Source organism: Gopherus flavomarginatus, chromosome 10 (assembly GCF_025201925.1).
Source record: "Gopherus flavomarginatus isolate rGopFla2 chromosome 10, rGopFla2.mat.asm, whole genome shotgun sequence".
NCBI lineage: Eukaryota > Metazoa > Chordata > Testudines > Testudinidae > Gopherus > Gopherus flavomarginatus.
Window position 1 is genome coordinate 71,861,215 of NC_066626.1, and position 14,461 is coordinate 71,875,675.

The window sequence follows — 14,461 nt, forward strand, 5'->3', positions numbered from 1 at the left end:
TACTGAAAATGTTTTCCATATTTCTCCATCAGTCACCGACAATATTAAGAATGCTCTGGATGATTTAGCATAGGGATATGGCATACCTTGAGAGGTACCATTGTTCTAAATAATTTGAACACGATTATACATTCTCCTTTGTTGTTGCAGTAGTTAGATTTTTTTTTGTCAGTATCAACATTATAATCATAATAACTATAAATTATTTGCACTTTGATAGCTTCTAAAAGTCTCAGTTAGGATCAGAACCCCACAGTGGTGGGCACTGAACGAACACCTTAGCAATGTACCTTTTCCAACTAAAACAGCATTTTAGCACCTGTAGAGAGAAGATCTACAGTAGAAATAGAAGAAACTAATCGCTGAAAAAGAATTACTAGCATAATAGTTAAATTGACTTAATATTTGTAAAAGTGTATGAATTTTAGCTGATCATTTATTTTACAGTACTTTAAAAAGAGTTCACATTTGTGTCATTAATTCAGGCCCTAATCCTGCAAGATGAACTGTATGGTACAGAAGTCTGCCCATGTGGATGTGCATAAGGACAAAAGATTTTTTTTTTAAATGAAAAATGTTTAACCTTACAATAAATGATGAAAACAATTTAATTTTTTCACTTCACTGAACTTGAAGACTGAAACTAGACTATTCTGTTTCACTTTCTCTAGTCAGTTTCATTTGTAGAATCCATGCATTAGTATAATGTTTGTGCGTTCTTGTTTTCATTCTTCCCCACATTTGGAGCTTAACTGCTTGAAAGTGTTTTTAATATCACCAGATAAATACTAGAATCATATGTCAGTATATAGTACTCTTAACATCCAAACTCACCAATGCATTAGTTATCATATGTGCTTTAAAAGTTACCCTAAAACATTTATTCTTTTCATGATATAAATGAAAAAAAAATCAAGACTTAAAATAGAACTGTCGTGACAAAAATAAATGAAAGTGTGCTATTACTGATGTGATGTACTAGGTACAAACATTTTTTTTTTTTAAAGAGTACTGAATTTAAACAGGATAATTACTTTCAATCCGAATGTCAAGACCTGCCCTATGTGATGCTCTTCCCACTCAGTCCAGTAGTCATGACATGCCCACAGCAATACAATGCTTTCACGCCTTCAGATCCCATTATAAAGAAATCACTAATTGATTTATGAGTCTTATTAAAAAAAACGTATATTTAAATGTCTACCTTCACTTGTATATTTTCATTTAGAAACCAGTCTATCAGTAATTGCCCACTATGGAAGCTGCAGGGGAAGAGTAATTAACTGAAGCTACAGCTGCTAAACAAGAACACACATCCTATGTCATGGCAATTGTTCTTTATACAGACTAGAAACCAGGTTTGGCATTATTGTCCATATTTCATTTTGATTAAAAAAAGGCGAAGTAAACATACGGCTCTGTGTCTGGTTCACATAAGATAATAGTAATTAAGGCACCAAACTCACCAGCAGATATCTTACCAGTACCCTTAAATTCTGCAGCTGATAAGTGTGCAAATCCATTAGTTGAACCAAGTTCAGACATGGAAATTTGATAAGGTGGTCTCAGCTTGATTTCTGTCTGCATGTCAGCAAGATTTATCTTTGTCGACAAAGACCGTGGGTTATTATATCTCTGCTTGGTCCTTTGAATAAAATTATCTGTGTAAAATTAAAAAAAAAAATCCCTATGGACATTTGTTAATTAAATCATTCCAGACTGAGGCTTTATGGGCCATATATTTCTAAAATACAAATTTAAATTTATTATTTGAAATTCTTACATTTATCTTGGAACATTCTCATACTATTTCTGTTTTATGACTAATATATCATGGACTAATTAATTCTGCAATATAAAAAATTAAGCTCTAGAAATCTAATTACTTAACGACTGTGAATAAACTAATGACTTACACGGCATGATACTAAAAGCACTGCTAATATAATGGATGTATTTCACTAGCTTTAGCTTCTCTCTCAATTTAGCAAATATTCTTATAAAGTAATTTTTTTTCAGCTATAAATGCACTTAATTTCAAAATGTGACTTAAATTACAAAATATTAGGGCTGAATACTTTCATTATATCTTCTCTCTTCAGCAGTAAACACACCAATATAACGAAATTACTTTCTAAACTCACAGCTAGGAAAACACATTGAAGGATGGAGAAAAGGAAGAAAGCAAGCAGTGGTTATTCTAAAGGAAACCTTTAAAAAATAGACTGGATCAGCTGCATTGGAAAATTGAATGAATTTAGTAGGCACCACATTTTTCTGCACTTTGTGTTCCTTTTACTCTGTCTAAAACGTATTTTGTCAGAATAAATAAAACTAGATTATTTTACCTCCAAATGAAGGTATAATTTTAAGCCACTGCAGATATCAGCAGAAACCGCAAGAGATGCTACAAGTAATGCCACATGTAGTAGGTATTTGAAGCTTGAATCACAGAAATTTCAATGTATACAGCAAATCAAAATCTTCACTTCCTTTCTTTGCATTGAACAAATAACTATTACACAGTGAAGAACAAACATACAACTGGGATTTTTTAGTTTGGAAATGGCTTACAAAGCTCAATATCTTTATCAATATCAATATCAGTATCAGTATTTTGATACACGTATAATGTCAAACATCTCAACATATTACTAACTGACAGAAGTTAAACTCATCCACATTTGTTCACGCAGAACCTGATCAAAAACTTATTGAAGTTAATGGAAAGATTCAACTCCCACTAAAGACTATGGGAATCATTCTAATGACTTTAATGGGAGCTGGATTAGGCCCTCAATCACCCTAAAGCTAAATAAACATAATCTTGGCTGAATATTTGCAATTTGTATGTTTTAAGTTGTACGTTCTTTAAAATAGTTAGTTGAATTTTAGTTAGGTTTGAAAGAGTTATTGTAGTAAGCAGTCAGATCCTTACCAAACTCTATGAAACAGTATGGCCGGATGGCAGTATTTGTCCTCATCATATTGTACGTGGTGATGAACTCTTTCTGAAGCTCATCCAGGAAGCAGAAAGCCAGAACACTGGGGTAATTTTCAGTGCACAGCATCATGTAGCTCACTCCCAGAGAGCTAATAAAACTATAATTTAAAAAATGGTTTTAAAATTTCAAAATTAAGTCCAGGTAACTTACAACTTTGCAAGACTGGTTCCATATGCCATAAACGGAGAAGCAAAAAACGTCTATGGGGTAATAAAGACAATAATATTTATTGAAAAAGCCAGAGATTGTTTTAGGAAAAATTACTTTTAGATAATGTCTTCTTTCTTTTAAAGAAAATTGTATTAATGAATGAGAAGCTATGCTATACATATAAAAGTGTATAGTGTGTTGCAATGGACTAACGTGTGGACAAGAGGGAGATGACGATAAAATCGTTGGGGGTGGGAAACACATGGGTATCCTCTCCTGGGAATGGCACATTTAGAATAAATGCAGAACATGCCATCTGGTGCATTCCAAAGGCAAAAAACCGCTCTTCAGAATTACTACATCACTTAGATGTTAACAAATTGTTGTATTTGATTATTGGTTCATGAAGTTTCAAAACAGAAGTTTCAAAATTAGTTTCAAAATTAGTTCAAGTATCTGTCATATACAGCTTAAAATAAATCGAACTAATCGTTATATAAAGATTTTAATAGAGTCTTAATAATAGACGATAAATATATAAAATCTTTGATTACATGTGATGTCCAGTTCTTTAAACTCTATCAGTTGTCAAAGAAATTATAGATGTATCAAGATTTACTACTGAAGTTTATTAATAAAGTCAAAGCCACAGCGCTATATTTTTGTGCATAATTAGTTAAAGCAATGATCATTAACTTCTGAGAGGAAATACTGACTTTTTTATTTGCATTTACGCACACAGAATCGATATTTGCTCTACCTTAACAAGTATAGTTTAGGTTTCATTGCTTGCATTTATCTTAATTCACAGAGATAAAAATATCAGCCACTGTGTACATTTGTTTTGTGAAAACTGTTCTTTGTGTGTTGTCTGAAGCACAGCTACAATGAAGGTAAAAGTACAAATTTTGAGATGGGGGGGAAGAGGATAATTAGTGGGGTTGTTTTTAAAATAAACCAAGAGGCTAAACCTTTACTCATATGCTGTAACTATTTAATGTTATAACTATCACATCAGTGAGCCACAGAAGTTATTAGAATACAATAGCTACCATTAAGCAGCCACATCAAACATTTCTATTGCTAATGTGTTTGGTTTTTTTAAATTCAGTATGCTGAATGGTTGGGGGGGAACAACATTAAACTCCTAACCTTTAAATTTTGGTTAATTTCATGCTCATGAAAGTGCAAGTGAAAGACAGGCAACATGGCTGGAGCCAGAATTGGTAAAGGTAGGTGTTGCACAAGATTCTTCATGCAGAACTGCCACTGCTCTTCTGACCTGCTTTTAAGAACCTTTCTTGAGCTGAGCCTGCCAACCATGCTGAATCAAAGAATCAGAGAAATTTAAACTGGAAAAGTTCAGGCTGTTTGTGGCCTGATCCTGAGAGGTGCAGGTCAACTTACAGCCACCACAGCAACTGCTGTAGTGGTGGGTGTCCACACTACCCTGCTTGGGTCAATGGTGCGCTTGTACTGCAAACGCTGACCCAGGCCATAGAACTTCCCAAAAATAATTCCTAGAGCAGATCTTTCAGAAAAACATCCAATCTTAATTTTAAAACTAGCAATAATAGACAATCTCCCACAACCCCTGGTAAATTGTTCCAATGGTTATTTACTCTCACCATTATAAATGTAAGCGCTTCACCAGAGCGCTTCCACGGACCTAAGAGCAGCAGTGTGGGGCTCTCAACTCTGCTAGCAGCTCCCTGCCAGAAGCCTGGCTGCTCCGCAAACTCCCTGTTCGTCGCCCCACCGGCCCCTGGGCTTCTGCCCTATCCATTCTCCGCCAGGAGTGGGGGGAAAGCCTCCCAGGGCTTCTCCCCTACCCATCACCCACCAGGAGCAGGGGGAAGCCAACTGAGGCTTCTCACCACTGCAGCGAGGTGTCCAGCTGTCCTGGCTACTTCCCCCCTCCAGATCTCCCACCTGCCCACTAGGAGCTCTGCAGCCTTGTCAATTTCACAGCTCATGTTAAACTCACGGCAAGGAATGGAGTCACAAAGCCACCCCGACCTCTGGCCCAGCTCCCGGCTGGGAGTAAGGTCCAGCTACTCAGCTCTCCAGGGAAGTGGGGGCTTTCTTGTTAATTTCACAGCTCATGCCGTGAAATTTATAAGACAGCCAATGACGGGACACAGTGTCATTCTAATTACACCGACATAAGCCTCACGCCTCTCGTAGAGGTTTAGTTATTATATCGGTGTAGTAGGGTGCTCACATTAGTAGAAGGAAGGGTGTAGTGTACACACTGACATAATTAACTGAGTCGTGTAGACCAAACACCTTTCTAGTGAGTGAAACCTTAAAAAAAAAACAACACATATGAAGAAGTATTTGAAAAGTGAACATTATAATCGGATAACTATTTCAGGATAATCCAAGAAGTTTCCTGTTTCAAAACTACAATGGAGGAACAGAATACATTCTGCATTGTTATACTAACTACATAGCACCAATATGCACAGGCACTGTCAAATACTTTAGATCCAAATTTTAAGCCTGGCAAAAGTCAAAACCAAAAAAGTTTTAGGAGAATCAGTCGCACCATTGTGAAGATGCTGGATGGGCTTCAGGACCCCTGGATTCTACTCAAAGCTCTGCTACAGACTTCAGACACTTTCCTTTTTCTGTGTTGCAATTCCCCATCTCCGTAAATTGGGACAATTCTACTTTCTCAACCTCATTGATATATCCTGCATATGTTCATTAACGTTCGTGAGAACACAAAATTACACTGATGAGCATTATAGAAAAGCACAGACATACATAGGAAAATGCCTTTACAAAACTTTTAATAAATTTTTCAAGATTTTTTTAAAATATTAGTACAACTTAAAAAATTGGGGAGGGATAGAAAAGATAGAGGGTTCAGGCGATGTAAAGAGTTACCTTAAGTACTGGAAAGAAATGTAATAGCAATGTGTTAATGCATGAGACCCATAAGGGAAACTTTAGTTTCACTGTCCAAGCGAGTAAAGTACATAAAAAATGAAAAGTAAATTAGATTTTGGTGTTTACTAAATAACTGTTTATTAATAAACTAAGCTGTTAATGACAAGAAGTTTATCTCAACAGTGCACATTTAATCATGGAATATTTCCGCCATACATATATGGCATATTAGCATATTATAAGCAATATAGCATATTATTATTATTATTATTCATATTATGGAGGCAGCCAGCATACTCTAGTCAGGACAAAGGCTCTACTGAGCCAGGTGCTTTACACATGTAGGAAAACATGGTCCCTATCCAAACTAACATTTGCTATTGGTGTTACAAATTAAGGTAAGGGCGCAAATCCTGTATTCCTTACATATGCAAAGCTCCCACTGAAGTCAATAGTAATTTTAGGTGAATAAGGCATGCAGGTTAGGTTCTATGGCCCAGGTTTTTAAAAGTATCTAGACTACTGACTTCAATGAGTTAGCCACGTACAAATCTGTAAAAATCTGGCCCCAATTCTATAACACATTTTTATATGCAGACCGATGATTTGAAAAGGCAGTAATTTTACATTCATTTTATATTTTGATAGTTTGTTTTTCTTTGTCTGATGTGAATTATCATAATTTCCTTGAACTACCATAACAAAGAATATCCAAGGACTAATCAGAAGTCTCCTGAGCTCCTGGGGCTTTTAATGCCACACGCTACCTTGAAACCAATAGGATAATGGAATAAATCTTAAAAATGCTTAATCTTGCAAGACTCTAGTAGGCCAATAATTTAAATATTTATAACAATGCAGGTTACATCGAACTAGGATTTCTACCAGAATATAAATGTCTTTAAAGTCTATCGTATCTTAACTTTCAATTTCCAAACACAAAAATAATTGTTGATAGTTATTCTTAATTTAATTCATTACCTCTACACTGCAACTGTTAACTAAACACCACTCAGGAATGTTACAAGGATAAAAAAAAAGAAATTCTTACTTTATATTATACTGGCCAGCTTTCAGCATACATCTATCAGGAAGCTGAGCAAGCTTTTTCGAGAGTGTTTTAAAATATTTTCTACATTGCTGCACTCCCATGCTTTGCTCATAATCCGTAGAGGCAGATAGCGGGAGCCCATCTCTAACACGGACCACTGAGGCAGATAAGATCATAGACATTGCCAACAGATTTAGTGAAAACCTAAAACAAAACAAATACATTCAGAAATGCAGATCAGACAAAATTAAAACAAACAAACAAAAATTGAATATGCAGCCAGAACCATTACTATCTGGTGGCTAGATGAGGTAACTTTCAATCAAGGCTGATGGGTTACATGTCTGGTTCAGCTTTAATACACAGCAAGTCACAAAGGGCTTATTCTGGAACCTAAGCTCACACAGGCAGTCCTGTTGAGTAGTCCCTACCAGTCTCTCTGACTCACAAACAGGTTGCAGAATCAGACTTTTGACTTCTCTTATTAATATGTATTATTCGTATTACCACAGCACTTAGCAGGGCCTCAGTCTCAGAGTGTCTTTTATTATTTGTTTTACAGTAGTGCCTAGAGGCACCAAGATCAAGATCAGAGTGCTAGGCACTATACATACCACATACTCTTGATCAGTAAGACAAAGATAAGATCTTGCCCAAAGACCTTAAAGTCTACACAAGCAAGACAGACAAAGGAGTTTTTATTATTCCTATTTTATAGATCAGGAATTGAGATACAGAGAGAATTAGTCCATGACCAAGGAAAAATTTAAAACAAGTGCCTAACTAACTATCAACACGTGAATAGTTCTGCTGAATTCAGTGGTACTATACATATGCTTTAAGTTAGGCACAAGTTTAAGTACCTTGCTGAATGGAGACTGACTTAACTTAACCAAAATAACAAAGGAAACATGCGGCAGAGCCAAAAATAAAACCTAGGTCTCCTTAGTCACTGTCTAGTGTCTTAATCATGAAACCCTCTCTCTTATTTGGGTCTGAGTTTATTGATCTGTAAAATGTGTATAGCAATATCCACCTTACACAAGTATTGAGAAGTTTAAACTAAATAATGTTTGTAAAGCAAGTGAAAACCATGAACAAACTACCATAAAAGGACAAAGTATAATTATTTTAAGATACATGGGATCTAACCTGTGAGGCAGGGATGGGAAGAATAAAATAAATGTAACGTCAAGTGATTCCTATTCAAACTAAAATTTTACTTTTTGGCCCTGATGTAATGCTGCTCTCAACTTTCTCCAACAGTCAAAACTTTATAACAAAAGGGTTTTATTAAAATACTCATGGAACAAAAGGTGACAAATCACAGCAGACATTTTAAAACACACCTCTGCAACCTTTGTCAAGAATTAAAAGATAGATAAATATTTAAATGCCCAAACCCTTAAAAGTTTCAGTAGATATATCAAAATGATCAAAAGTTTGGCAAGACAAGCATTATGTGGTTCTCTAAACGTAAAATTACTTATTTGTTCATTTGTCTGACCGTCTGTAAAACATAAGCCATAGAACTTCCCAAAAATAATTTCTAGAGCAGATCTTTCAGAAAAACATCCAATCTTGATTTTAAAACTGCCAATAATGGACAATCTTCCACGACTCCTGGTAAATTGTTCCAAAGGTTAATTACTCTCACCATTATAAACGTATGCATTATTTCCAGTACGAATTTGTCTACCTTCAACAGTGTATAATTATTTAAAGGGTATAAACTAGAGCTGTTGATTAATCACAGTTAACTCACGCGATTAACTCAAAAAAATTAAGCACGATTAATCGCACTGTTAAGCAATAGAATACCAAATGAAATTTATTAAATATTTTGGATGTTTTTCTACATTTTCAAATATATTGATTTCATTTACAACGTAGAATACAAAGTGCACAATGCTCACTTTTTATGATCTTTGATTACAAATATTTGCACTCTAAAAATGATAAAAAAGAAATAGTGTTTTTCAATTCACCTTATACAAGTACTGAAGTGCAATCTCTTTATCTTGAAAGTGCAACTTGCAAATGTAGGGGTTTATTTTACATAACTGCACTCCAAAACAAAACGATGTAAAGTAAATCTTTACCGCCTACAAGTCCACTCAGTCCTACTTCTTGTTCAGCCAATCGCTAAGAGAAACAGGTTTGTTTACATTTACAGGAGATAATGCTGCCCACTTCTTCATTACAACGTCATCTGAAAGTGAGAACAGGCGTCGCATGGCACTGTTGTAGCTGGCGTCACAAGATATTTACATGCCAGATGCACCAAAGATTCATATGCCTCTCATGCTTCGGCCATCATACCAAAGGACGTGCTTCCATGCTGATGACACTCGTTAAAAAGAAAAAGTGTTGATTACATTTGTGACTGAACTCCTTGGGGGAGAACTGTATGTCTCCTGCTCTGTTTTACCTGTATTCTGCCATATATTTCATGTTATAGCAGTCTCGGATGATGACCCAGCACATGTTCATTTTAAGAACACTTTCACTATAAATTTGATAAAATGCAAAGAAGATACCAATGTGAAATGTCTAAAGATAGCTATAGCACTTGACCCAAGATTTAAGAATTTGAAGTGCCTTCCAAAATGTCTGAGAGGGACGTGTGGAGCATGCTTTCAGAAGGCTTAAAAGAGCAATGCTCCGATGCACAAAGTACAGAATCCAAACCACCAAAAATCAACCTTCTGCTAGTGGCATCTGACTTAGATAATGAAAATGAACATGCGTTGGTCTGCACTGATCTGGATTATTATTGAGCAGAACCTGTCATCAGCATGTCCCCTGGAATGGTGGTTGAAGCATGAAGGGACAAATGAATCTTTAGCGCATCTGACATGTAAATATCTTGCGACACTGGCTACAACAGCGAACGTCTGTTCTCACTTTCAGGTGACACTGTAAATAAGAAGCAGGCAGCATTGTCTCCTGCAAATGTAAACAAGCTTGTCTGTCTGGGTGATTGGCTGAACAAGAAGTAGGACTGAGTGGACTTGCAGGCTCTAAAATTTTACATTGTTTTATTTTTGAATGCAGGTTTTTTTGTACATAATTCTACATTTGTACATTCAACTTTCATGATAAAGAGATTGCTCTACAGTACTTGTATTAGGTGAATTGAAAAATACTATTTCTTTTGTTTTTTTAACAGTGCAAATACTTTAATAAAAAAATTAAGTGAGCACTGTACACGTTATATTCTGTGTTGTAACTGAAATCAATATATTTTAAAATGTAGACAATATCCAAAAATATTTAAATAAGTGGTATTCTATTATTGTTTAACAGTGTGATTAATCGTATGATTTAAAAAATGGGATTTAAAACCCATTTCTATTTGACTATGCAGATTTCCAAAGTGAAGAGGACAAAGACCCATCCCTTCAATCATTTAAAAACTAGGCTGAATAGTATATTATGAAGAACGGTCCTATATTCGCAGGAAGATGGACAAATGAACTACAGTAATAAAGCTCTCTGATTGCTGTGATTAATTTAATAAATGCTATTTCATTATCACTAATCTCTTTTGGGGAAAAAGGAGGAGTGCAAAAATATCAAGTAGGTAGGATTACATAATGCTATATTTATCTCTCCAAAACTTTCCCATTGCCCATATATTAAATACTGAACCTAATTTCCATTCAATCATTGTTTTACTCCCAGAATTAAGGGCAAAGAATATAAATAGCAATATCAATAATAGAGACAGCAGAACTGAGAGAGAATAAAATCCTTCTTCTAGATCTAAGTTATCTATTTTACATATTTATTTTATTTGTAAATAAAATATTCTCATAAATTCTAGATAAATAGGTATTCAGATTAAATGAAAGCTATTTACATTAAGGCAAATTAGTCCCTCTTTTAAAGTATACACCTCCCTGAAACCTGCCAGCTGTCTTCCATGCATTATGAAATGACAGAAAAACAAAACTTTGTTTAGACAGTCTTTTTTAATATCATTAGTGAAATATTTCTTATTAAGCCATCCAATGAATACATTTCTTTCTTCTCAGTCGCCGAAGAATAGCGTCAGAAGACTGTATAAAAAATTGTCATTTATCTTAAAAACAAAAACAATCAAAAATACTGTCACCAAACACACTGTGGCTACAAGAGCATATGAATGTAGAGAAATTAACAAATACACATATTTTAACTGTATGCAATTCAGCATTGCAAAACTGTCATGAAAATTTACCACTAAACAAAAGTGTACTAACTCTTCCTATAACAAGATGATGGCAATTAAAAAACAAGGAATATTTTATTCAGCCAACCAAAAATATTAAATATTTTTCTACAGCAAGCAGTTTTTTGTGCATGTGTATATATGTGCATATAGGAAAATGTGATGAAGGAATATTTCTGTAAAGTAATGTTATCTTTAAATGTCATTTCTATCTATCCATCCAAAAGTTTAGGTATTAATCTGCACTCAATCTCTTACATATTTAGTATTTTTTCCCCAGATACTCTCTACCTCAGACTATTCTGAACTCAAGGGACCTCACTTTCCTTACAAATATAACAGTGAGTCTCCCACCCTTCACAGATTTGTGAAAAGTACTTTACTCACTTGAAAGCCTGCTGTTTCCATTGCAGGGCCCCTGGGAATTAGGAATATGTGGTTGTGGGGTCCATGACCTAATCCCAGTTTCTTCTACTGAAAAGAGGAAACTGGTAATTGTTTTTAATAGGGAGGCACATCGTTACAACTCCATATTCAGAGCTATGTTCTGAAATGAGCCTTAATATGAGATATATATTCCTGTTATTCCCCTATGTGAAGATGGCCTTTCAGTGTGAAATGTGACACAATGTCAGTTTTATAGTCTGAATTTTCAAGACAATTTTTGTTTGACTCCTTTGCATACATTTTTAATATAAACTGTTTGAAATTGGACTGTTGATGAGTGTCGTTCACTGCAGTACCACCTTTAAAAAAAAAAAAAAAACACACACACACACACACACACACACACAACACATTGCCTAGCTTCACAAAAACGAACAGAGATGAATTCCGAGTACATCTGGTGCAATGGGTAGTCTCTGCTCTCCAACATATGCTAGACTTCCAGCATCTCATTTTCCAAATTATCCCCTTTCAAGCCATGAACTTATTACATTAAACATCCACAACTAATGGATGATAGTTTGGTAGACTGCTGCCTGCTGAAAGGCTGATTGAGAGGGCAGAGGTAAGGTGTACAGTACCTGTGGGAGTAGTAAGGTGTGTGCCTGTTGTTATGTATTGAAAGGCGGGTTAATGTCTCATTTTCTTGCCTTTTCTGGGTTTGTGTCATGTCATGTGGATCAGCCTTAACTGTTTCACAATTTTCTATTCATTAGTTTATTTTCTTAACTGTATAAAAGCTTTACACTGTATGCTCTAGATCGGGGTGGGCAAACTACAGCCCGTGGGCCAGATCCAGCCCATCTGGGCTTTGGATCCAACCCGCGGGATTGCCAGCCCCGTGCAGTCAGCACCATGGCCTCTGGTGGGCCAGAGGGCTCCGCACACTGCCCTCGCCTGCTGGCACTGCCCCCCGCAGCTCCCATTTGCCAGAAATGGGGAGCCGCGGCTAATGGGAGCTTCAGGGGAGGTACCTGCAGGCAAAGGCAGCGCACAGAGCCCTCTGTCCCCGCTCCCCCCGGGGCTGCAGAGACGTGGTGCCAGCTGCTTCTGGGAGTGGCGTGGGGACAGGGCAGGCAGGGAGCCTGCCTTAGCCCTGCTGCCACTCCAGAGCCACTCCAGGTAAGCAGCAAAGCGCCAGAGCCTGCACCCTGAACCGCTCCTGCACCCAAACCCTCTGTGCCCCCTTTCACACCCCAACTCCCGGAGTCCCCTGCTGCAGCCCAACCCCCTCGTGCACTCCAACCCCCTGCCCTGAGCCCCCTCCTGCATTCCAACACCATGCCCTGAGCTTCCTGCCACATCCCTCCTGCATCCCAACCCTCTGCCTTGAGCCCCCTGCCACACCCCACACGTCTCCTACACTCCAACCCCCTGCCTTGAGCCCCTTCCTGCACACTGCACGCCCTCCCACATCCTCTCCCGCACCCGCCCTACGTTCATGGTGTTGCATGCAATTTCCCCACCCAGATGTGGCCCTTAGGCCAAAAAGTTTGCCCACCCCAATCTAGCTTCTGGCAAAGCAAGAGAGAGGGGGAAACTGCATACTAAAGTTAAGGAACCCTAGAATGCGCTATCACCAGCTTCCTTCTGTTTGTAACCAGGAAGCTTTTGTTTGAGCACTTCAACTGATTGCTCCAGTACCATAAAAATAGGGACAGAACAATCCCCCAGGTTACAATGACTCAGACCACTTATGCTTGGAAGATTAGCACCAAAGCCGAGGGTCTCCATGCAGAAGTCTATTAACAGCCATTGAAGATCCTGGAACTATGTTGTAATGAACTTCAGTTATAAAGTTATGCTTAATAAGCAGGCTACCCAGTTCAGCACTAGTTTCCATTTCCAAGTAATGTCATTGTGTAACTCCACGTAGAGTGCAGTACAATAACCTGATCTTGAGGTGTTAAGGATAACCCACATCACGGGGGGCGGGGACTGCCTCCTTCTCAACGGTGCACACTAAAAACAAAACAAAACTTTTGGCTACAGCAGCTATCCAACACACACACCCGTGTTGCACCCATAGGTTACACATGGCACTCTGTCCATAGGAGTGGGGAGAAAACACGGGTCACAGCTGTTTTGTAGAGCAGCATTTGTACTCATGCCCGGCCCCTACCCCAATCTTACACTACAGGGAAGAGGTCGTGGGCAGGGTTATGCCTCCCTATCTCTGAAAGGCAAATAGAATAATTCCTCCATTGCAACAGCCCCCACATCCCCTCTCCCGCACAGTCTGGTACCTGGGCACCAGGAGCGGGACCCGTCCCTATCCCGGCCCCCGAGAAAGAGCCCATCGTTATCCCTATTCCTGCCCCCCCCGCGCCTCTGGGGTGGGGGAGGAGCCCCATCCCTACCCCTGCACCCGGGGGAGGAGGGCCCATCGCTATCCCGGTCCGTGCCCCCAACTTGTGCCCAGGGGAGGAGACCAGCCCTGTTCCTGCCCCATACCTGTGCCCGGGGCCCGTGGGGGAGGGGCGCCCCGCCCCATCCCTGCCCCCGGGGGCTGCCTCTCCCGGGCCCAGTTCCCACCTGAGCCGCCTCCGCGCAGCCCGCACGGCCGGGTGGTCAGGCGGGCCTAGGTCTGTTGCTAGGCAACTGCTCTGCGAGGCGTAGGAGACCGTTCCAAGCTACCTGCCCCACCGGCGCCGCGGCATCGGCAGCAGAACCACGTCCGCCTGCCGCAAAGCA

The 14,461-nt window shown here is 38.4% G+C and overlaps 1 protein-coding gene across 6 annotated transcripts in view; it reads right to left on the minus strand.

Moving 5' to 3' along the window:
• SEC22A (SEC22 homolog A, vesicle trafficking protein) overlaps positions 1-14,461 on the minus strand; it is a 36,411-nt gene extending 21,950 nt beyond the window's left edge. Inside the window, exons 1-5 of one of the 6 annotated variants that reach the window (XM_050917149.1) lie at positions 14,303-14,461; positions 13,660-13,729; positions 7,105-7,308; positions 2,939-3,102; positions 1,467-1,661 (exon numbers count right to left, since the gene is read on the minus strand). In XM_050917149.1, the coding sequence (XP_050773106.1) occupies positions 1,467-1,661; positions 2,939-3,102; positions 7,105-7,286 (541 nt within the window). In that variant the 5' untranslated portion in view covers positions 7,287-7,308; positions 13,660-13,729; positions 14,303-14,461. The other 5 variants (XM_050917150.1, XM_050917152.1, XM_050917154.1 and 2 more) reach the window with 5 other exon arrangements.